Consider the following 24,781-nt stretch of genomic DNA (forward strand, 5'->3'; position numbering starts at 1 on the left):
TACAAGAATGTCAGTGCTCCTTTTTTCCACATGTGGACACACTACCAGTTGCCATTGACAAGCAGGCCGTTTTGAACATCTTTCATCATCTCAGAGGCAAAGAGTTCCCACTCTAGTCTAATTGAATTGTAAATAGGGATGTCCCGATGCCACTTTTTCAGGCCCAAGTACAAGTACATCCCCTCATGTACTCGCCGATACCAATATAAAATGGCTTAACGCATGCCCATTTAAAGTGAGCCTGTTCCTATTTTATTGAGAATAAAGAAGGTATTCCTTCCAAAAAAATAATTAATACTTACCATTTCCCATTACTGTGACATTGAACTCTGTTGCATTGAAGAAAGAAGCATGCTAGCTTTCTTCTTGGTTTTTTGGATGCTTGGTTTTCTGCTGCCCTCTGTGGTTCCTTTCACCACCCGCTATGTCACTACTATGTCCTGCAATGATGTAGGGGATGGTGGAGGAAGCCACGCATTAAATGATAGCATTGAGCACTCCTGGAAGTCTTGAATGCGCAACCTTTCTCAGCAAGCCAGTTCCTTCAATGCAGAGGAGTTTGGTGGCATGAGCAACAAGACAGGTAAGTAATAAATTTTCTTAACAGGGATGTATTCTTTTGTTTTGCTTTTTTCTAGAAAGCAGCAGGGTTGCTTTAAGTTTTGGATGATGTTTGTCCAGGAAAAAGTAAACATTTCACATTAAAAAGGGGCTTCTATATGTTACTCCCCCAATTCTAAGATTCCTATGGCACAATTTCTAAGAAAGTTTAAAGAAACCTCATGAAGAACTGATGAGCCATGTTTAATTTCAGAAGTTGCAAAATTAATCTGCAGCATCTGTTTTAAATTCTGTTCAGATATGCCATAGCCCAATGTAAACTGCTGCTGATAATAAGTGTAGCACACCCTGATGTATACATTTTGCAGACACCTTTGACCTGAGAGGTTGCAAATCTAATAAACCGGTGTAAAATTATTTAAAACACTATTAATCTCTCTTGAACTGGTAAAAAAATTGTTTTTCTTCAAGCAAGGCTGTGTTCAGTTATCAAACCTGAACAGCGCTGCTTTTCATCCAGGGCGCCCTCTAAGTCATCCACTTTTTTTCCTGAGTGTTTTATAGAGTGTAAGTAGACATTAGCTTAAGTATTAAGATTGGCAACCTCATTGGCAGTAGCACAGGGTGACAGAATGATGCTTAATATAGAAAGATCCTCAGCTTGTTGATGAACGGTCAAAACCATTAGCTCTCCTTGGTGGATATATACACGAAGCGGAGTGCTTTTCTTCATCACCTGAGTCCAGAGTTAAAAAACTATGGCGGTGATCGGTCACAACAAAGCTTGTGTTTAACTTTCAGCTGTCACGAGATGTAAACCTAAGGTCCAGAATAGAAATCGTCTTCACATTTTCCATTTGGTTTAAAGAACGTAGAGCTATTCCACGGGAGGAGACGTTAGAGGGGTTTCCAACATAGAAATAGGACATATCTCCTCCTTCCTGGGCTCATTGTATACAGTCCTGCCATTCTTTAGCCATTGCTGTAAGGAAAAGAAAGGTAGTACTGTTAACAGGAACAGATAATAAAAATGTAAAATAAATCATAAAAAAAGCAGTATACAAGTTGGGTAACCATGTTTGTGTATTTGTTTAAACAGATTTTAGTACATGACAGCCTTCTGGTTGTGGACTGGGTCTTGTAAGGTCTCCCTGATTGCCAGTCAGTGCTTCCAATTCTCAAATCATTCATTATCACACGCAGATATTTTTTGTATAGAAATCTCTGCACAACAGATTCTGAAGGGTTAAAGAAAAGTATAACTTTGCTCACATTGAGGACATTTGCTCACTACTAACTAATAATGGTGAGACATCCAACTGCCTTTGGCTAGCCTTTTGCTCCACATTCATGATCATTATATGTCTCACCCAACAGTCTATATCAGTTGATTGGTTTGTTCAGCTTTATTGCTCTAGAAATATTTGTCCATTGGCCAGAGCTGGATGGACCAAATTAGTATTATTGCTATTATACAGGATTTATATACCACCCACAGATTTGCACAGAACTTTACAAAATGAAGGGAGACATTTATAAAAACAATTTCAATACAGGAGGGTTAGGAAGACCCTGTGATACAAAATGCATTATTTGCGAGGGATGTGCTGATGTTAGAAGTAGAGTTATTATGTAGAGCTAGGATAGGATACCCTGAAGACATGGGTTTTAAAGGATCGCCTAAAGGTGGACAGAGTAGGAGATAGGTGGACAGATGGGGGTAGGCAGTTCCAGAGGATGGGAGAGGCTCAGGAGAAGTCCTAAAAGGTGAGAATGGGAGGAGGTAAAGAAGGCGTTAGAGGGCAGGTGGTCTTAGGAGCAGCAGAGAGGATGGCTGGAGTAATATTTTATATAAAATACAATGGACCTGCCTTGTGTAATCGAAGGTGTGTGTCTGTGCTGCTAGCTTTGCGTAACAAGTTCTGGTACTTGTCTTGTAAACAACACAATATAAACTGGGTTTCCCCTTTATCGACAATAATCATTTTATAGCAAGCATTTGTTTCCATCCATCAAACAGATGTAAATTGTTTCAACAATCCGAGCTCTTCCTGTGGGAAGTGGTTAAGACATTTCCACAGCAGACAGGAAATGTGCATAGACGGAGCATAGCTTAAATCCTAACACTTATTTTCCACTGTTACTTATGCACACACAAATATGATGGATTGCATATTTAAAGGGGGAACTTCTGTCAATAGAAGAGTTACCATTACACCCACATTACATGGGAGTATGTACACGTGGTTTACAAGTGCCCATACTGAAGATTAAAAAATCGGGCTTTGATTGTTAAATGTATATGCAGTAAAGGTGTTTTCCCTCATATAATTTTTTTCTATTAAATACGATATGGATATGCTTGTTGGTATGCAAAAATACCAAACATTTTTGTAACAAATGTAAGAATACACTGAGTGGACAGATTATTATGACCACCCCATCAGTACTTTGTTGGGCCGCCTCGTGACTCCACGAGATGTTGAAAGGTGATGCGAGGAATCTGACATTGCACTGTTGCCCTTCTGTTGTCTTGTACCAGTCTTGCCACTCTCCGTTCTGCCCTAACATTGACTAGTCGCTGACGGCCACAATTTGAACGTTTAGACCCAGATTTTCAGCTGACAGTCCAGTCTTTAAAACACTTTAACAACAGCTGCTCTTGAACATTTAACAAATTCTGCTGTTTTGCTGATACTCGCTCCATGGCTCCAAGCGCCAACAATCATCCCACGTTCAAAGGCTGTTAAATCACGCTGTTTACCCATATCTTCAGAAAAAAAATCACTTCTACTGTCGTGGTAAACAACCTGCTTCCCTATTTATGATGGTCTGGCCTTCTAGCAACTTCAGCGTGAAATTATAGCTAATTATAGCTAATTTGCCTACAAACGTCAGGTGGTCATAATAATCTGGCCACTCAGTGTATACATCAGTTTTATTCATGTCTAAATAATATCACCCAGAATCCCATAGTAAAGTTACTACTATGAATCTCAACGAGATTCAGTGATTCTGGAGCTTTAAAGAAGAAGAAGTTTAAAAAAAAAAAGTAGGGCTACCCCCACACTGCATGGACTGCATTAGACGTGATGACCTCAGTGGGGCTTAGACTGCCGGAGCTTGGGGGAGAAGAGCAGCCAGGCAGGATCAAGGATGAGGTGAGTATATTTCTCTTATTTGAGCCCCTAGACCATAACAAGCAGTTAACCCTTGCAGTGGAGGGGTAGCCCCACTGCAAACGCTAACTTTTTAGATTCTCTTTAAAGGAGAACTATGAGGTGAGTGAAAATAACTCATCCTCATAGTTCGAGCCAACGTGTGACAATGAAACTTTAAACACGTCAGCTCAATAGATCGGGAAGTGAGCAAACACATACCGTCGCCCGCTCACTTCTTGATCATCTCCCTGCAGGGATTCTGCCCCTCCCCGCCCCGATCCTCTAGCGCTGCCTGTAGGAACGAACGGGGGAGGGTACAGCTGCTTCTGCCTCTAGATAGGCAGAGCAAGCTGTCACTCACGCAGCTGGGTGGATCTGGACAGTAATGTCGGGATCCGTCCCGGCTGTGGCGGTCTCAGTATACTGCGAGCTGTAGCTCGCGATATACTGAGCTTTGGGTCATGGGAGGACGCTAGTATATGTCCTCCCATGACCCTTAAGAGAACTATGGGGAAAAACACTTACCCCATAGTTCTCTTTTAAGCTTGCAACTATTGACGTATGGTGTTTTTTTTTATGGTGCTGTTTTCTAGTTTGATTGCAGACCAGAACTGTGCTGCACTTCATAAAAAATAAAATAAAAAAAATGTCTTGAGCTGAGCTCGAAGTATTGGTGAAAGTTATGTACTGTGGCTTTATTTCATTTTAAAGTGTTAGAAGGAAGTTTAAGAATTAAGGGGACTAAGAGAAAACCTAGATGCACATATAATTAAGTGTTGCAGTGCATATCGTTTTTAACAGGAGGCCATAGTTCTAAATTCTAAAGTAATTCTATAGGGCAATTGCAGATTCTGATTAAGTTTTCTTTTTCTATGGTTATTAATTTTATAATTTTTTATGCTATTAAAACTAAGGTCTATTCACTAAGCTGCCAAAAGATCTAGCCGTAGCTTTGGCCGATCCTTCGGCTAGCTTCGGCCCCAGGACCCCTACCCGGCCGCCAAGGAGAGAAACACTGCTGTTTCTTTTTTTTCTTTATTCTGACACGGAGCCGTGTCAGAATAGAAAAGTTCCATAGAACATAAACTTTGAGGGAGCCCCGCTCCAGATCTATCACGACCTCTCATGGTACACACTGCAACAGCGACGCCTTTTACAGCCACTGCTAACACTGCTACGAGATAACAATATCCCCTATCGCTGGGGATATCCTTTTAGCCTTATAGCCCGGAGAGATGGGAGAAGCGCTACCTTAAGAGTTCCAGAGGACTTACCTACTTTCTGCACCGACCTACGGTTGGGCTGTCCAGTCCTGACAGGATGGGACCCTTTACCCAAACTGGGTCCGGAACCTACCACATGGCAAAAGGTCACTCCCGGTAAGCGGAATGTCAGATTGGATGCGACTACAACCACCCCTTTCCGCAGACCACCACGTCCTAGGGAGGCTTCCACTCCGAGACGCCCACGCTGAGGCCAGTGATTCCTCCTATCTTGGAGCCCATGATCGGCAACGTTTTGTGTTTTATGGAGTGACATTGTGCAATGATGTTGTTTCCAAAGCCCCCTTTCAGAACAGTTTTGCCTCTAGACCCTGATGGGACACTAACTTTGGTTGGTCGCCTGACCGCGTCGGTCTAACTGTACCATGCAAACTTTGAGCACATGCTAAGGGAATTATCTAACATGGCCCATACAAAGGGGTTCGAGACATGTTGCTCACTGAATCTCCATATAATGGCTGTTAGGCTGCAGCTCATTAGCACTTTTCTAGAGCGGTTCCGGGACCAGACGCCTAGAAAACTGGTTCTTTTTGAAGCTACAATCTATTAGGTGATAGGAGGAGTATTTGATTGTAGTATTCCCTCACCCACCCCCCTCCGCCTTGATCACACAGTGGGAATTAATAGATATTATAGTCTTCAAAACTAATAGTTGATAACGTGTAATTACTGTTGATCTTAGGAGATGGTAATATTCCCACCAACTAGAGTTATTTTCAACATTGTTTATGCATATGCTTTAAAAGGGAGCTATTAACCTCCCATGGCTAGTCACTAAGACTGTTATATTTAACGTTGTATATTTACTTTTTAGATTGACTCTACTTTGTCTTTTTCTTTCCTACTCTACTCTGATGTACCGGCAATTCCAGGACCCAGATTTCCTCCACATTATCCGAAGCAACAGATGCCAGGTTAGTCCCCAGAACCCTTTATTCAGGGCATGGACATACCCATTAGACTTACTAAAGACACCTGCTCTTTCCTACCCAACTTGGTCCTTACGGATAAGGGGGGAAGATATGTAATACTACATGGAGACTGGCAGGGTGTACCGACTACCTTATGCAACATATACGCCCCAAATTCAGGACAGGTCCGTTTTATCACCCAAGCTTTAAATAGAATCGCCACTTTAGAACACACATTCCTTATTATCGGGGGTAATTTTAACTTACCATACTCAAATGTCATGGACCACATGGGATCTTTGGGAAAGGGGGCTCCAAAGGCCACGGAATATAACTCGCGACACTTCCGTCGCCTGTTAAGAAAGCACTCCTTATTGGATTCGTGGTGAGTACTACATCCCTCAGAGAAACGCTTCACATTCTACTCCCCGGTTCACCACACACACACTAGAATAGACTATTTCTTGGTGAATACTCCAGCCCTGAGAAATTTGAAATCGGCTGATGTGGGAGTGATTTCATGGTCGGATCATGCACCAATTGATCTGACCCTGACTTTGGAACCCACTCGGATCAAAAACTGTCAGTGGAGGCTAAATGAAAGTTTACTCAAAGATGAGATTCCTAGGCAAGACATAATGAGGGCCATTGGCTCCTACTTCGAACTGAATGACGGCACAGTCTCTCAAGTTTCAACTCTATGGGAGGCCCATAAAGCTACGATCCGAGGTCATTGCATAGCACTGGCGTCAAAAATCAAAAAAGACAGACTGGCCACCACAATTCGTTTGAAGAGGGAGATAATCACCCTAGAACAAAATTTAGCTCTGACAACTTCCAAATCACTCCTCCGAAAACTAGTCCAAACTAGAACGCGTCTGCGACACCTGTTGACACACAAGGTCGAAGCGTCAATGACTCACTTAAGGCAACGGTACTATGAAAGGGGCGACAAGGCACACACTATATTAGCCCGTAAGTTACGTGAGGAAGCCAGTGGAAGGGGGCTGACGGCAATTAGAGATGCAAGGGGCACTATGCAACATCACCCAGACATTATAGCTAACGTGTTTAGGGATTATTATACTGAACTTTACAATCTCACAGACACTGCCTTTACCCCACTTGATGCGCACTTGAAGACTCGTGTACGGGACTATTTAGCGGGGTGTGACCTGCCGAGAATTTTGAATGAGGCAATGGAAGCCTTAAACGTAGATATATTACGCCAGACGAACTTAGGAATGTCATCCGTGCATTACCCACAGGCAAATCACCAGGGCCAGACGGATACCCATACTCGTACTATAAAACATACACAGAAATCCTTCTCCCCCATATGACGAACATGTTTAATGGTTTTCTTCACGGCGCGATAATACCAACATCGTTTCTAACCTCTCACATAACGGTGTTCCCCAAACCGGATAAGGATGGTCACTGTGTGCCAATTATAGACCAATTGCCCTTCTCAATTCGGACTTCAAAATCTTTACAAAAACTTTAGCTAATCGGTTAGCCCAACTATTGCCAACACTCATACACAATGATCAAGTAGGCTTTGTGTTGAATCGCCAAACAGGGGATAACACCCGTAGACTGGTAGACCTGGTAGACATTGTAAACAAAGAGAAAAAGGAAGCGCTGTTAATCAGTCTAGACGCCGAAAAAGCCTTTGATAGGCTTAGTTGGCTATTCTTACATGCAACGCTATCCCATATGGGAATCAGGGGCCCCTTCGCCCGAGCAATCCACGCATTATACTCAACTCCCTCTGCCTCTATAAAACTGAGAGCAGCGACTTCCACACCGTTCCAGATACGCAATGGTACTAGACAGGGTTGCCCGCTGTCCTCACTGTTGTATGCTCTCTGCATTGAACCCCTTGCGGCACGGATTCGTGAGTCACCAGACATTAGGGGAATACAGATAGGAACACAACAATTTAAACTAGCATTGTTCGCAGACGATGTCATCCTTTCTTTGACGTCCCCAAAACGGTCACTGCCGAAACTACAATCGGAACTTCATAGTTATTCTATGGTGTCGGGTTATAAACTGAACTTAGGCAAAACCGAAGTCCTCCCATTGAATATATCCCCCGCTAAATTGATCTCCCTACAAACTATATTTCCCTCCAGTTGGAAAAGTGATAAAATTAAATATTTGGGAATTCTTCTTACAAAAAATATACACTCGCTTTACGCGACCAACTATAAACCAATGTTTCAAACACTACGCTTACAATTACAGAGATGGAAATCCTTGAGATTGTCATTCACGGGTAGATTGACTTCAGTCAAAATGACATTGCTACCAAAATTGTTGTATTATTTTACAACATTGCCAGTTAGAATACCAATCACCGATTTAAGATCTTTTCAAAAAGAGGTGTTAAACTTTATATGGGATGGGAAGCGACACCGGGTATCACAAAAGATACTATATGCTTCATCAGCAAAGGGAGGCCAGGCTCTGCCACACTTTATTACATATTACCATGCAGCCCAATTGAGAGTGGTGCCGGCTCTATCAAGGTTTGATCCTCCTATGAGCTGGGCGAAAATAGAAGGCCTCTGGCTTGCACCGACCCACCCCAATGCTCTACTATGGGCTGACCCAGTGCAAATACCTAGGGGCGCCATGCTTTCCTCCACAGGGCTTACGCTGGAAATATGGAATAAGTTTAAGTTAGCCAAAGGACTGACGACAGCTCGGTCCCACTGACTCCCTTTCTGCTGAATCCAAAACTACAGGCAGGGGTGTCTAAGGACTGGGTGAAGATGTGGCAATCCAGGGCCCTTTTTCACCTTAGAGACCTACTGGATAGGGTCACAAATAGGATAATGCCCTTTGAACAACTTAGGGAGAAACTAGATCTCCCTATCAGCGCCCAATACGCATATTTACAGATTAAACATTTTGCTTTGTCAATTGCTAAAACACGGTCCTTCCCCTCACGCACCCCATTTGAGACTCAATGTTTGGCGCCCCATTCCTCTAAGGGTGTGATTTCTTTTTTATATAGCATACTAAATGAAGATCCAGTGCAGGAAGAGGTAAACCTACCCTATATGCGGAAATGGGAAAGCGCTCTGGCAACCACAATCTCACCCCAGCATTGGGAACGAATATGGAGGATGGCAGCAAAGTCCTCAATTTGTTCGGTTTATAGAGAAAATCAATACAAAATAATGTACCACTGGTACCACACAACGGACTTTCTCCATACACTCAATCCAAAGCTATCCCCAAATTGCTGGAGATGTGACGGTTCTAGAGGCACCCTGTTCCACATATTCTGGACATACCCTAGCATTCAACCCTATTGGGGAGAGGTCAAACGCATTCTAGAACAGATAGTGGGTCAGCCACTCTCGGACCTTCCCATACACTACCTCCTGGGACTGCCCTTCCCTGACCTCTCAAGGGCTAATAGGAAATTGACTATGCATATCCTCACGGCAGCCCGCTGTCTCATACCACTGCAATGGAAACTCCCCCCATCTAAACTGGATCTTTTTGCTAGAATTAAAGATGTACAGGTAATGGAATACCTGACAGCACGGCTAAATGACACAGTTGAAGCCCATAAAGGGGTGTGGAGACCGTGGGATGCCTATGAGGTGAGCATGAACTGAGAGGTTTGAGGGGAGTAGACGGAGGGGGGAAACTGACACAGAAGTAAGGAACCAAGGAGAACAAGATTTGGGAGAAGCCTTGGTATGTGTTGCTCATGATGTCCATACAGACTGTTGTCCTGGAAGACGCTTACATACTTACATCCACTTTCTCTTATTTTCTTCTTTCTCTGCTATATTTTTGCATTGTTATAAAGATGTTCAGTTAATTGTTGATGCATCACATTTGAAAGGTATAAGCCAGATAGTTCAGATTAGACAAGAGAAACCAGAACAAAACTTTATTTGCTATATAGCCATGACATACAGAACGGTAGGGTGGCGGATGGGGAATATCCCGTCTTCTACGCTATAGTAAAACAACAAAATTATGTTGGTATAATGGTCTCTGGTTGAATGTTGATTAAGCTTGATACCTCAAATGATGTCATAAGTTTTGTATTCTCTATATGCAACCTTCAAAATAAAAAATGTCAATTTAAAAAAAAAACTCCAAATCCTGTATCGCTTCCCATGCTGGGAAATTGTACTGCAGAGGGAGTGTGACTTATCACCATAAAAGTACTAGTTAGAGGCTCCTGAACACTGATGAAAATAAATGTATACCTGCATAGGTGACAATAACAATCTGACAATGTTTCCCCTAATAAGCTCAGTCGGCTGTGTTTGCATATGCTTTGTAGACATTACAGTGTTGTCTGATGCATCTAGAATGTCCAGGTTGGGAATCTGTCTCTAATGTCTGTACTTATTCTGACGTGACAAAACTGTCGAAAGTCAGTTCTTCTCTGCCTACAGCATTGCTCCATAGCTACTAGAACCAGTAAAGTGTCCTTCAGCCACTGTTTCCTCTCTAGTGACTGAGATTCTGCAGAATTTTAGGCAGGGATGCAGTGACATTTATTGCAAAAAGTGACAGATGGATCTCAGTGATTTTGACACCTCACCAGCATGACATTGGCCAAAGGCAACAGGAGCTTCACCCATACACTGCAACCTGACAGGACATCAAACAATGTGAAAAGAGGCTGTATCCTGCCCAAATGCCCTGTGAAAAGCTTGATGGATGTGTCGGTAAGTGATGATATGAAACTCCAACCAAAGGAAACTATGGGCCCATTTATAATAGAGCATACCAAGGCCAGCCTATTCCTAAAATGTGGGCCACAGTATGCAGTGGTATCCTACAGAGTACTTTTTGCTTAATGAAGCAGAGACAACTATATGATTGGAAGAAAGCTGGTCATGTGACTTTGACTCGTCATGTGACCAGGCTCTCCTTCTCCCAGCTTTTTTTTTATAAAACAGTTTTACATTTATTATTATTGCACTTTACTAGCTAAGGGCTCCCCAAGCCAGAGGAGTGCAATGCACATTTGTAAAGCAGTCATTTTTCCAAAGCAGTTAAAAGGCCATACCAATACTGCTTAAATAGACCCTAAATATAATTTTGCATAGCATTCAATTGACATTAAACTCAGGAGCTTAATTTTAAAAATGCATTCAAGTACCCAAACTAGTAACAAAAATGTATCTTATTTGTGTATCACTCGGCTGTAGATCCTCAAATCATCTCTGAATTGGTGCTGACACTGTCCTTCCTTCTGGAGGGTGGCTACTTTTATTCCCCATGGTCCCTGTGTGTGTTGTAAAGTAGCCACCACTCCAAGGTCACTCCCATGATGGACTACTAAATGTGAGATTTTAGTCCATCATGGAAGTGACCTTGGAGTGGTGACTACTTCACAAAAAACTCAGGGACTATGGGGAACAAAAGTAGCCTCCAGAGGTACTTGAATGTATTTTTAAGATTTTACTCCTGAGTTTAGAGCCACTTTAACTGTTCATTAATTGTTTTTAACTGTTGTTTCCTGGAGTTTCTCTTCAATCAGCCTTTTAACACCTTCTAAAACTGCAGGGAAATATTTACCCACCTTTAAAGCAGACCTTCACTCTCCCCACCCACTTTACCTCTCTGCCCTCCTAACCCCCTCTTCTCTTGTAATTGAACAGTTACATTTTTAAACTGAACAAATAAATACCTTTTTCCCTTGGGACGCCTCCTGTCACATCTGGGATTCTCACCTACGTGTAAATTACTTTCTATTCTCCCATGCAGCAGCACATCTACCACAGAGCTACTCTATGGCAAAGGCACAGGCTGTTTCTTGCAGCTGAACCCTGATGACACGTCACGACACAGGCACGTCATCAGGGGACAACTGCAAGAACCTGGAAGAGACAGCCTGGCCCCTGATGATGTAAGTGAAGAAAATAGTGTTGCGGGACCTGCGGCGGGGGATCAGAGGACTGCAGCAGGACAGCACTGTAGGTATAAGTGTATGATTTCATGATAACACTGCAAACAAGGTTTGGAGGATTTAAAATAAAATAAGGGGGACTGAGGTTCCTCTTTATGTAGCTAAGCTTTCTGTCCTAACTGCAGGTATCTGGTCTCTGCTCTTGATTAAAGTGTTTATAACTGCAGCAAAGCTTTGCATGCCCTGTGTAGATGAGGCCATGCGATTTTGTAAAGAAACTTTACAAACACTGACTCCAGTGAGGAAAAACACTTAAATACTTTGAAAAGTTTACTATAACCAGCTGTTTCTTTCCAGGAAAAAAAATCAGGCTTGGTTTTAATCTTAGTGTAGGCTAACAATACTACTATTTGTAAACGGAACAGGATCACTTGGTAACACGCTCCACAAGGATTATATAGTTACTTTTCCCAGAACCTCCTGCCACCCAGTCTATTACTGTGTCCATAAAAAAATGCTTGGGCAAGTTTTGACTTTTACAAAGTAGAAATTTGTTCAGGACTGTCAATGCTTGGGCCCCGAGCACTGCATAGTGGGAGGTAGAGCGAGTGTCACGTGTTACCCAAGTACCAGGTTTTTGCTAAGCTGTAGCAGCAGAGGCATGCAGGAGGCATGGGCTATCAAGGTCAATGGTATTTTATGTAAGCTAGTGGTAGTACCATTATGCAGGCATATAACATTTATTTCCATATTATAGGAATGCTGAAACGTTTAGTTTAGTTAGAACTTTCACAGCGGTAACCCTAAACTGCAGGATGATTTATGTGAAAAAGCTATCCATAAAATGAATAGTCCTCTTAGGAATCATTCAAAAGTAAACCTGTTTTCTCTTAACAAAACATTTGGTCTGCAGGGCAAGTACAAGAGAGCAATTTCTAGGCAGAACAGACAGGTAACTAGCTCAGCAAAATGTCATCCATAAAGCAGAGGCAGAAAGTAGGCCCTAACTCAAAATTAAAAGGATATCAAAAGCCAAAAGTTTTTTTTTGTATCCAAAATATATTGAGGGACAGGGTATGGCTCTAGTGTTCCACATGAGAAGTAAAGTGCCCTCCACAGGCACCAAGTCTTGAAAAATAAATACTTTAAGCTAGGGATGCACCGATACCGATACAAGCATCGGCATCGGCGGCGATACCGAGTATTTGCATGAGTACTCGTACTCGTGCACATACTCCAATACATAATCTAAATCATGGTTTTGTATTGCTTTAGAAAAAATGTGACCTGTCCCTTTAAGAAAAAGTATCGGTAATTGGTATCGGCGAGTACTTGGAAAAAAGTATCGGTACCCGTACTCGGCCTTAAAAAAGTGGTATCGGTGCATCCTTACTTTAATCCAAACACAGGCTTTACATGTATTTGCCTCGGGAACAGTTAGTGCTACTTCCTCTGGGAAGAACAACCTTCTGTAGATTGAACCTTGTCATCAGCAGGCTGATAGAGGACACTTGGGAAGCCAACACACTGCACCACGGTCTGGGCATGGCTGAACGCGGTATTGATCTTGTAGCATCCTGAACATTTGATGTCCATGAAGTAAGGGTGGTGAATGGATGGATTTGAATTCCCTAATTCTAACACTTCCCTACTCTAAAGCAAAACAAATGACCAGAGTTGGGCTCTCATGTAGGAAGAATCCTTGTTTCTCTGCATAATTTGTAATTACATTTATACATGGTGGTGGTGACCATGTTAGCTTGTGACACACTTCCTGGTCGCATTTTGCTGATTTTCTTATCTCATTGCAAATCTAGTAAACTGGGGCTGGACAATAGACTCTTTTAAAGGATATCTAAGCCTAAGAACAAACATTTCATATTTTGTCATATTCTTTTAGTTGCTCTCTAAAAAGACCAAAACGCACAAAATTGTGCATTTCCCACCTTGTGGCAACAGTTTGGAGAATAAACTTTTCTGTTCCAGCACGACTGTTCCCTGAGTACTAAGCCAGGCCCCTCAAGATATGGCTTGGTGAATTTGGTGTTAAGGAGCTCAAGTGACTTTCACCCCAATTAACACCTTTGGGATAAAATGGAATGCTGACTGTGAACCAGGTCTTTTAATCCAACATCAGCGCCTGACCTCACAAAAGCTCTTTTGACTGAAAGTGAAAGAGCATAAACTTCAAATAACACACTTCAAAATCTTGTGGAAAGTTGTCTGAGATTATTATACCCACAACTTGGGCGACGGGGGGGTCAACTCTATATTAATAGCCATGGTTTTTGAATGGGTTGTCTAACAAGCTCAGGTAGGTGTGAAGGTCAGGTGTCCACAAACATCCATATGATGTATGTAGAATAGAAGTGTGTATATGAGAAAGGAGTTTATCTATAGGAAAACTGGGATAATCACTATCATATACATGGGAAACTGAAACAACTATGTGCAGAACTTCTATAGTCATAATTTTGTCTGACTTGACATGGTTTAAAAAGTTTTAAACGCAGGTTCAAGGAGCTTCCAAACCCAGATCAGGTGGGTTAGACTTCAGTTGATACACTACAGTTTTTATATTTATTTATTACAGGTATTTATATAGCGCCGACAATTTACGCAGCACTTTACATAATTGCACATTCACATCAGTCCCTACCCTCAAGGAGCTTACAATCTAAGGTCCCTATCTCAATTTTTTTTAGAGAGGAGCCAATTAACCTTCCAGCATGTCTTTGGAGTGTGGGAGGAAACCAGAGTACCCGGAGGAAACCCACGCAAGCACAGGGATAACATGCAAACTCCTTGCAGAGAGGGACCTGGCTGGGACTCGAACCAGAGACCCCAGTGCTGCAAGGCAGAAGTGCTAAACACTATGCCACTGTGCTGCCCTTTATACTTAGTACAAACATGCATTGCAAAGAGGTCACTCAATGTGACCTCTTAACTAGTAAATTAAATTACAAAAGTTATAAAAAATATATTTAATTACATATAATTATAAATTTCAATTATAAAAGTAATTTGAATAATATATTGTATAAATAATAATTTTACTGGAAATGTTTAGGAGAGCAAGCAATATATATGGTTCGACATATAGGAAAATATGCCAAACCTTGATCACCAGGATAAAATTACTGAAAGTCCAATATTTCCTGTTAATGTAAAAACAGACCTGATTCTGTAGTCCCATGAGCCATTTAAATCACCAGCTTACCCTCCAGTGCTTGCTAAATGTGCCAAAACATCGTTGTCTACGAATTATCACAATATGAGTGTGCAGAGCTTTGCAGCTGGCCATACACCTTACAATTATCTGCAGATTTTCAGTGGTCAGATGGAAAAGGTGCAACAGATTCCTCTATCTACACTTAACTGTGTGGATGGAGTAATCTACACCTGGGCCAATCTGTTGCACTTTTTCCATCTGACCACAGAAAATCTGCAGATAATTGTAAGGTGTATGGGCACCTTTAAGCAGTAAAATAATGCTTTTTTGCTCCCATGAAACTATAAGAAAAAATATGCATAACAAATATTTTTTATGTTATTGAATTATACTGCATGTCTTCTATTCGCATTCATTTATATGCTGAGTGTAGATTTACCTTCAGGGGACATTGTAAGCCTAAGAGTATCTGTATTTACCTGCAAGTCATTGGATAACACTTTTCCAGGGTCAGGAATTCGAGGAAATATTAGTATCTTTAACCTAAAGAGTATATGTAAAAAAAATATCATAACCAAGCAAAATATAATAGCTGGAACACATATTAGAAATCACAAAAACTCTTTTAAAGAGAAATAGGGAGGCCACCATCACTAACCTCCTTCTGAAAATGCTGGCTGCGTGATCAGGAAAATTGGAGTAAAGTTGCAACTACTTATCTGCATACTTATGGTTAGGTGACTTTAAGTAGAATTAAAGTCTTTCGTTTTTTGGCACATATCTAATGCTAGCAAGCAGAAGATATAATCCCCATGATTTCAAAAAATAATAAAAATTCGACAAATAGCAAATTACTTACCTGTTTCAGCACCGCTCACTCCTGGCTGAAGAACACTCGGCTCACAAATGGCAGTGAAGGAGGAAGTATGCGGGAGCATGCACAGTATAGTGGAGGGAAAAAAACACAATGGCAGTGAATGGACGCAGCCGGGAGCGTGCACGCCAGACAGACACTGTGGGACACAAGGAGTCTGCGATGGATCAGAGACCGACACCAGTGCTGGAGGGACTGTCAGAAAACGAGTGGAATGAAGAAGATGATCGCACCACAGGGTCAGCATTACAGCGAGCTTTTACAGAATGAGAAGTCAGTAATGGCATTTACCAGGTTTCTCTCAGAAATTGTATCCTTTAAAGCAAAAAATATAAGTACTTGCCATATCAATCAGTTAATCAGATATTGATTATCATAAATCTGTGAAATTACCTTTTCATGTAAATGAGCAGGAGGACTGCTGCAACAATTAGTATTGCTGGTATTAACAGAAGTAACAGGATATATGGAATTATCCCACTGTTTGTTCCTAGAAAGTAATAACAGACAAATGAGCACTCTGTAGCATTGAAAAGCACAAATACTGAACATACATTTTGACAGACAATGCTGAAACAACAACTAAAAAACAAAAGTGCTTTGTTTTTGCTTTGATGAAGGGGAAAGCCCTTCACCATCATCAGCCTAGGATCTCCCCTAGTAACAGTAAGCATGTCAGAGCTCAGTCACTGGAGGAGACGGAACACTATTGAGTGCAATGATTTTATCTATACACTTTCATTAAAGTCTAAATTGCTACACTATGCCAGTGCTCTTCTGTGCTTTGTTTTTTAGTTTATGTGACTGCTCTCTCCCTGTGCAAGGCAGGACTCTAGCAAATATTGATTTTATGTACCCATTTGTGGCGATTTCACCTGTCTGTATCTGATTTAGATTCAGATATATAGTAAATAGGTTGGAACAGACTATTCTCTGAATGACATGTACTAGAATTACAATTATTATTTTGACCTGTGCTCTACATAGTATAAGTAATGGTGGTGTTTGCAATGCTGAGAGCAGAATACACTTGTAACTGAGACATCAGAATACAACTGTAACTGAAACAGCAGAACACACCTGTAACCGAGACAGCAGAATACACCTGTAACCGAGACAGCAGAATACACCTGTAGCTGTGACAGCAGAATACACCTGTAACTGAGACAGCAGAGCACACTGTAACTGAGGCAGCAGAATACACCTGTAGCTAAGACAGCAGAAGACACCTGTAACTGAGACAGCAGAATACAACCATAGCTGAGACAGCAGAATAGATCTGTAACTGAGACAGCAGAACACACCTGTAGTTGTGACAGCAGAACACACCTGTAACTGAGACAGCAGAATACAACCGTAGCTGAGACAGCAGAATACACCTGTAACTGAGACAGCAGAATACACCTGTAACTGAGACACCAGAATACACCTGTAACTGAGACAGCAGAACACACCTGTAACTGAGACAGCAGAATACACCTGCAACTGAGACAGCAGAATACACCTGTAAGTGAGACAGCAGAATACACCTGCAACTGAGACAGCAGAATACACCTGTAACTGAGACAGCAGAATACACCTGTAACTGAGACAGCAGAATACACCTGTAACTGAGACAGCAGAATACACCTGTAACTGAGACAGCAGATTCTTGAATGGCAGAAAATATTTACTATAAGAATGTATATGCTCTGTGGCACTGCCAACCTGCAATAAACCATAGTGGTGCCATTGCTTAAGAACCATAAACATCTGTGTGGTTTAGAATGAAAAAAGAAAAACTAAGGTAAGTTTCTTATAAAGGTGTTACCTTTTGTAACCAATAAGGATCCAGCTGCTATTCAATCCGGTCACAACAATAACATGAAGACTGCCCTTCATCTTCTGGAATGGCTAATTTGCTGGCTGCCATCCTGACCCTTTTGCTTTGATACTTTGAATATATGGAGATAGTGGATACTGGCTTTTCTATGTCTTTCCTAAACTGTACATGTTCTGGGTTTGTAACTCAGAAAGGTTTGAGGTCATAGTGTCAGCATCACAGCTAGACAACTAGCATTTCTAAAAGAGCCGGCCTGAGTAGGATTTATATAGGGAGAGAGATAGAAGGCTGGACAGGAAGTAGCAGGAAGCATGGTATATTAAGCATCAGGTGAAGCAGGCAACACCCATAGCCGCTAGCGCTGTTCAACATGACCAGAGCCCATGCTTAAAGAAAAACACAGGTGCCAGCAGAACTACACCAGCAAAGGAGGTAGGCCTGTAGAAGCACAAGTAACAGATCAGCCCTGTAGCTGATTTGTAACATAACATGTATGTATAAGTACATTATATTAAAGTTTAAATGAAATCCATTATAAATTGACCTTGACACTGCTATTGCAGGTTCTGTTTATAAATAAAATCATTTATTTCCTCTTTCAACTTTACCTTGCAATGTCCACTCTTCACTCCAGTCACTCCAAAGGAAATTCATGTCATTTGATTCTGTGGCATATCGTGGTAACCTCACCCGTACTTTCACAGTATAGGTGACATCAGAATGAGCGTTGGGAATTTCTTTGCTTACACCTATAATATCCTAAAAGATAAAAACAAGGAAGCCGACAATAGTCATGTATTACAGTTAAAGCGGACCTTTACCCATATTCCCAAAATAACAACAAACACACGTTTAGAAATGTTTAGTAATGACAATCTACAAACACATACTTCTAGAGAATTGCCGGCTTTGCATTCTTTGCATACCTTATTTCTCTTTTCTTCCCCAGTCTTCTGACAGTGGCCATGTTTACTAGGGGCAGATTACTAGCTCTCTTATTACTTCCTGGATTTCTGCCACATGTGACTAGACATGTGACTAGGGCATGTGACCATGCACATACTCTCAGGGGAGGAAAATGGCTTTCCCTGAGATCTTATGAAATGACAGATGAGATTTCCCAGCAATGATCTGCTGATGACAAGGCAATCCATGTGTGCATTGCTTTGGCAAACTGAAGTCATTTTGCCCTTTCAAGGCAGGAAGTGAATGTTCTGCAAGTGTAAGTATTTCAAAATCACAGCATTTTACACCTGACATGTCTACGTTATTAATAATCAATATACATAGAAGGAGTGCATATGCATGCTTCACGTGACAGCTGATATGCAAAACCCCCTTCCTACAGCTCCCGGGATTATTAGGACCAGAAGCTGCAATTACAGATCTTACTCACAAACTATAATTTTCAGTAGATCAGTGTACAAGTTAGGTGCTTTTCAAACTGTGATTATTTTTTATATATGTATTTATTTTAATTATTATGTATTATTTAAATAATACGTATTTATACATTAATTAAATAATATTGTATTATAAGTTTAATACTGGCAATCCTAACCTGTAGGAACTAACATACCCCCATTATATGCAAAAAATGTTTGCCATTATCATAAGGAAAACACATGTGGGCCTTTAAACAATGCTTTTATGCTGATCCTTTGGCTTCACCAATTAAGGAGCCACTGATTAAAAAAACTGCTACTGATAAGGTTAACCTCTATTTAATGTCTTTCAAAAGGCACATTTCTCATACCCACCCAACAGGCTACAGTAATTAAATCTATTTTGTATCAGCAACTGCTGGAGTTAGAAGAAGCATTCACTCGGGAACTGTGCTCCCACCTACACTGCCTGCCAGGTCCCATTGGGATACAGGGAAAGCCCATAACCATTTATAACCCTAATAAAACTAGCTTGGCTTTAGGGTGTAACAGAAACAAACATGGCAGCAAACAGGCAGTAGTCCCTAAAAGGAACAGGAAGCGGTAAATGACTGCTGACCTCTGTAGTAAAGTTAAAATTTAGGCACACATTAATGCAGCTTTGTATCCATTAACAAATTATTAAATATATATATTTTTTTGAATGCAACTAGTGTAAGCACATGAATTTGACTTGGTTTCTTTCCCTTGCAATACATTGTACAGCTGCACTCTGACCGGGGCAGGAAGGAACAGGACTGGCAGCCAATGCTCCAGGTGCACCACATGCAGATGTGTTGACAAGGGACAGGCTGATAGGTGATAGCAGAGTGAGCAGAGGGATGACCTGCTGTTGCTCTTTTGCTGCCAAGTCAGCAGGCTTGCGGTAAAGAGAGGACACCATGGTGGTGTTATCTACCTGATTGCACAACACTTAGAACTGAATGGACAGAGCTGCAAATGATTTGCCAGGTAAAGCAGCTCATTTATATGTATTTCATCTGTGTATTTAGGGGTTTTCCTGGAGTTCAGCATTAATACAGCAGGGATATTCTTGTTATTAAAGAAGAACTCCAGGAAATCTTTTATTAACCCTTGCAGTGGGGCTACCCCTGCACTGCAAGGGTTAAGTTCTCATTTGTGTCTATGTTTAAAGAAAAAAAAGTTAGACTCACCCGAAGCTTAAAGCCGGCTTCTTTTTAGACCGGTCCTTCCAACGTCTCTCCCCCTCCTCTGCAGCCATCTAAGGTCCCATAAATCATCATATCTATACAGAGTGTATAGACATGAGGACGCTGAAGAAGATTCCAATGCTGCAGGGAGGAGGAGGCAGGCTGGAAGGAGTGATGTGACAGCTGGCTGGCTTGGAGCTTCTGGTGAGTATAATTTTGTTATTTTAGCACCTAGAAACAAACAAGCACTTTACCCTGGCAGAGCGGGGGTAGTCCCATTACAAGGGTTAATTAAAAAAAAATCCTGGAGTTCTTTTTTAAGTAATTTTATTTGGAGGATCCTCTTTTCTTTTTGATAAACAAGCTAGCATATGTATTTCAATCCAAAGGTTCAAGATCTTAACTTTGCAGAAATGTATTATTTTAAACATTCATTCACAAAAAGTCCCTACCTTGTAGCTGTCTTGAATATCACTGTTTGACTTTTGTACTAGGACTTCATGTAACAATTCTTTATACACTCCCATGTCATTCCAGCTGACGTTTATATTGTCATTTGAAGTGCGGTAGGCATTTTTTATGACTGGAGCTTTTAATTTTGCTAAACAAAATCAATAGTTAAAATGAATCACATGGAATACAAAATGACTTTTATGACACAGCATTGGAATTCACATAATGTTTTATTTATTTAGTAAAAGTATTTGTTTTATAACAGTACCTGCACGTACGTGCTACGGCCACTGTACATTTTAATGGAAAGCCTGTCCGCAGCCTGAAAGAATGACAAAAAGTGCTTTCCATTAAAGAAACAGAAGCTGCATACCTACAGGTGCTGTTAAGGTGCCATAGGGACAACTACCCAGCAGCAGAATTGCTATGAGAGCAGGAGAGTCACTCACCTCCTACTATGGCTGCTGCCAGGGATAGAATCATTTGATCTATAGTGTGTGGTAGTGCCCACGTATGATGCTGAGCCTCCATGAGGCTCAGAGGCTGTAAGAATGAAAAGGCCAACCAAGGACAGTTGGGGAGGAATGAGCTAGATGTACCTTGACATCCTCTAGCCAGGATCTATCTGATTTTCTGCAACATCTAATGCACAGTGTAGGAAGCTCACAGTGTAAGCTTTTTCAGTACAGTGGATGAATCACATTGGTGCAGGACTGAAGATATGGCTGAGATCGGCTTTAAAACACAACTGGGATTTTTAATGGAAGGAAGGTGACAAAGATGGTAAAACAAGGAGGGTTACTTTATAGAGGAACAAGAAGTGCTGCAAAGGAATCTATACTCTTTTTAATTATTGTTTTTTGATTTTTAAAAATGTATGTGTTTAGTAATGCAAATACGGTTTCTATGTATAGATTGTAAATTTAAATGTACAAAAACATGTACTGTATGTAATTATGTAAATAATGTTATCAATGTTTAGTAATGCAAATACGGTTTCTATGTATAGATTGTAAATTTAAATGTACAAGGGAGCAACCAAATTTGCTCATGACGTATACACACTCAGTACTTTATAATGGTTGTGCTTTACTGCTCCTTCTCACAATACAAGTCCAAGAGCTGCAAACTCATTGAAAACAATGTTCTTTCAGCCAATAATTTATCACAACAGCTGTTAGGCCTCATTCACACTGCTAAGAGCCGGGCCATAGAGATCCGTGCGGTGTGCACGACTGTATCAGGCCGCTCCCAGGAAGGACCCGCACCCGCATGGATGTGCAGCTTGGGTGAGCGTACGGCTGCACACTCCCATAGAGAAGAACAGGCTGCTGCGTACAATCACACTCAGAACCTGTCCTTCCCGGGAATGGCCCGATACAGCTGTGCACGCCGCGTGGATCTGTATGGGCCAGCTATTATCAGTGAGAGTGAGGCCTAAAACTGGAAGGTTAATAAAAGGCTGAGTTACATCCTGAGTTCTTTTTAGTCGTCCAAAGAATCTATTATATATTATATTATATTTAAGAACCTCCAATGGAGACTGGCACTGAGCCACAGAATAAGACAATGGCAATGTTCATGAAGGTCAAGGTGGGCTTCTAAGGGAGGTTTTAGCATGATGTAAGATTCCCTTTAAGAGACGTAAACAGAATTCTAGACAGTCATTCTAAATGGTCACGGTTGGTAGATAAGTATGTCAACTGTCTCCTTATGCCCCAAAGAAACATTTTTTGAGGTTGCTTGTATGACAACATCTAGAGTAACAGATATGAATGAAGAAGTTTCCCTGGCATTTTGCACAGGGCTCTGACCTGAAATGCTGCTTAGTAATATGACAGTACATAGGTGCTTTGTAACAGTGATACGTATAATGTGACATCTATTTTTATGTCTTCAGTTATACCCACCTATGTTATTGGCACTCACGTCGTAGAAGTATGGCTTGACCTTCTTTGACCAGTCTGACACCACTATTACCAGCTTGCTTAATTTAGAAAACAATTTGTCAAATTTAAACTGGCATCCATTAGGAATTTCATTGTTATAGGTATAGTTGTAGCAGGAACTCCCTGTAGATAACAATTCATGAAATCTAAAAGCAAGAGCACAATGAGAAACACGTTACACTAAAAATGACAATGTAGCATAACTAAATAAAATCCAAGATCACAAAATTATTTTGCAGCTTACCAGTCCTTTTATCTTTCTCAGTGTTGCACAAGAAAATGTGCATATATTCCAAAATAAACACCTTTTTTTTTTTTATTAGTGCATAACTTTGCCATGTTTTGCACCAGAAACATCATTTTAGTGTACTTTACATTTGACTAATATAGACTAAATTATATACTTTTTAGTCACACTAATATTTTTAAGCTAACACAACCTATCAATAGAAAAGAAAATTAATCATTACATCTTTTTTTGCGTATAGATTTCATAGAAAATATTGTTTTAAAATGATTGCCAAAAGAGAGCATAGTCCCTCATCCCCACAAAAAAACCAATGTATGTATTTGTTATCTGTACTAATGACAAAGCTATTGCTGAATAAACAGGCCCATTGTGGAAATGTAACTATTGCTCTGGCCCATAAGGAGTATACAGATACAAGAGCTGAAGTGGTTAACTTACTGTTTGGAATGTGAGAAATCCACTCCGGTACATGTTTTTTCTTCACTTGTCCTGTATGGAATGGAAACAGCATGTCACATGTACACCATATATAGAATCTTGTTAGTGCCTGTAGCTTCTTTGTGTTTAAAGTAGTATTAAACTTTCAAACTTTTTTTTTTCCATAATGAATCCAGATCAAACAAACATACATTGCCAAGCAAAGTATTTCTTTCTATTTGTGCCTAAACACTTACAGCCATCATGCTTCCAAACAGCTCCAACTCTCTCAGCTCTGCTTCTCAAAACTTCCTGCCCAATACAAGATCATAAGGGAGAGAGCAGTCTCCAGCAGCTGTCCATCTACTAGCATGGAGAAGGGAGGAGGGGGAGTGCATTGCCGTGCTGTGCCTGTGTTTGTGAAGATGCATCAAATACCTATCATTTTATTTTCTGCTTGAATGCAGAATTGTTAGTTTGTTCCCTAGTATCACAATTAAATAATTTTAAATTAAAAATACATTGAGCAGAGTTAAGGTGCCCATACACCTTACGATTATCGTACGATTTTCGTATGCGATCGACTTTTCGGCCGATAATCGTATGTGTGCATTGCAGTGTCCGACCGACAGTACTGTACAATCGTACGACTTTTGACGGTCAAGCATGTTTGAAAACTTTGCTAGATCGTACGATTGTCGTAAGGTTGCTGGCGTTTCCGTCCGTCAAAAGTCGTACGATCTACACTGTGCTTGCGCTAACGAAAATACGGCAAATCAATTACCGCATTTCGTCCAGGTGCTTTGCGTTAATTACGGCTAAATTAATCTTGCGATCATCGGGGCAGGATGGGGCTGCCGTACGAAAATCGTACGACTATTCGATCATCGGACGAAAAGTTTCGTCCGATAATCGTAAGGTGTATGGGCACCTTTAGAGGTGATGTCTCAACAATGATTTGATAATCATTGTCCAATCAACAGGTGGCAAAACAGGAGGTGTTACCGCTATGTGAATTTTAAGGGCCCATTCACACCAATGCGGTTCCATGCGAATAATGCACAGTGCAGCACAATGCACTCATTGTGTGTTACAGTGTGACAGGTACATTGTATTGCGATTAACACACGACTTTGGTGTGAACGGGCCCTGAAGGTGGATATGCACTTCCTTGTATCCTTACTCTAAGCCTGCCGTCTGAACTACAACCGCACAATTTGTGTGCACAATTGGCGCGCAGTCAGGAGTCGCCAAGGTGTGAACCGATCGCGCTGTGGGTGCCAGGTGTGTTGCAAAAAAAGGTTCTTGTACCTTTTTTTAGCGATTGCCGCGCGGATGTCACACCGAGTGTCGTGCGGTGTAGTGCAGGTGTGAATCTTGCCTTAAAAATCAAGATGGCATCACATCAAGCAGCAGGGAAAGAGATGCAA

At 41.1% G+C, this 24,781-nt stretch overlaps 1 protein-coding gene and 1 long non-coding RNA gene across 2 annotated transcripts; both read right to left on the reverse strand.

Moving 5' to 3' along the window:
- Positions 1 to 1,206: 1,206 nt before the first annotated feature.
- Positions 1,207 to 22,971, reverse strand: IL13RA1 (interleukin 13 receptor subunit alpha 1). Its single transcript, XM_018558989.1, has 7 exons — positions 22,929 to 22,971; positions 22,646 to 22,807; positions 20,735 to 20,883; positions 18,295 to 18,445; positions 16,258 to 16,354; positions 15,470 to 15,533; positions 1,207 to 1,543 (listed from the first exon to the last, which is right to left on the reverse strand). Exons 1-7 carry the CDS (start codon positions 22,969 to 22,971, stop codon positions 1,439 to 1,441), a joined length of 771 nt encoding a protein of 256 aa, XP_018414491.1. The 3' UTR covers positions 1,207 to 1,438.
- LOC108789063 lies at positions 4,331 to 13,425 on the reverse strand. The gene is made up of 3 exons (XR_001941375.1): positions 13,345 to 13,425; positions 4,865 to 4,872; positions 4,331 to 4,343 (listed from the first exon to the last, which is right to left on the reverse strand). It is a non-coding gene; the product is annotated as an uncharacterized LOC108789063 (long non-coding RNA).
- Positions 22,972 to 24,781: the final 1,810 nt, after the last annotated feature.

Source organism: Nanorana parkeri, unplaced genomic scaffold (genome assembly GCF_000935625.1).
Source record: "Nanorana parkeri isolate BGI_ZX_2015 unplaced genomic scaffold, ASM93562v1 scaffold373, whole genome shotgun sequence".
NCBI classification, from domain to species: domain Eukaryota; kingdom Metazoa; phylum Chordata; class Amphibia; order Anura; family Dicroglossidae; genus Nanorana; species Nanorana parkeri.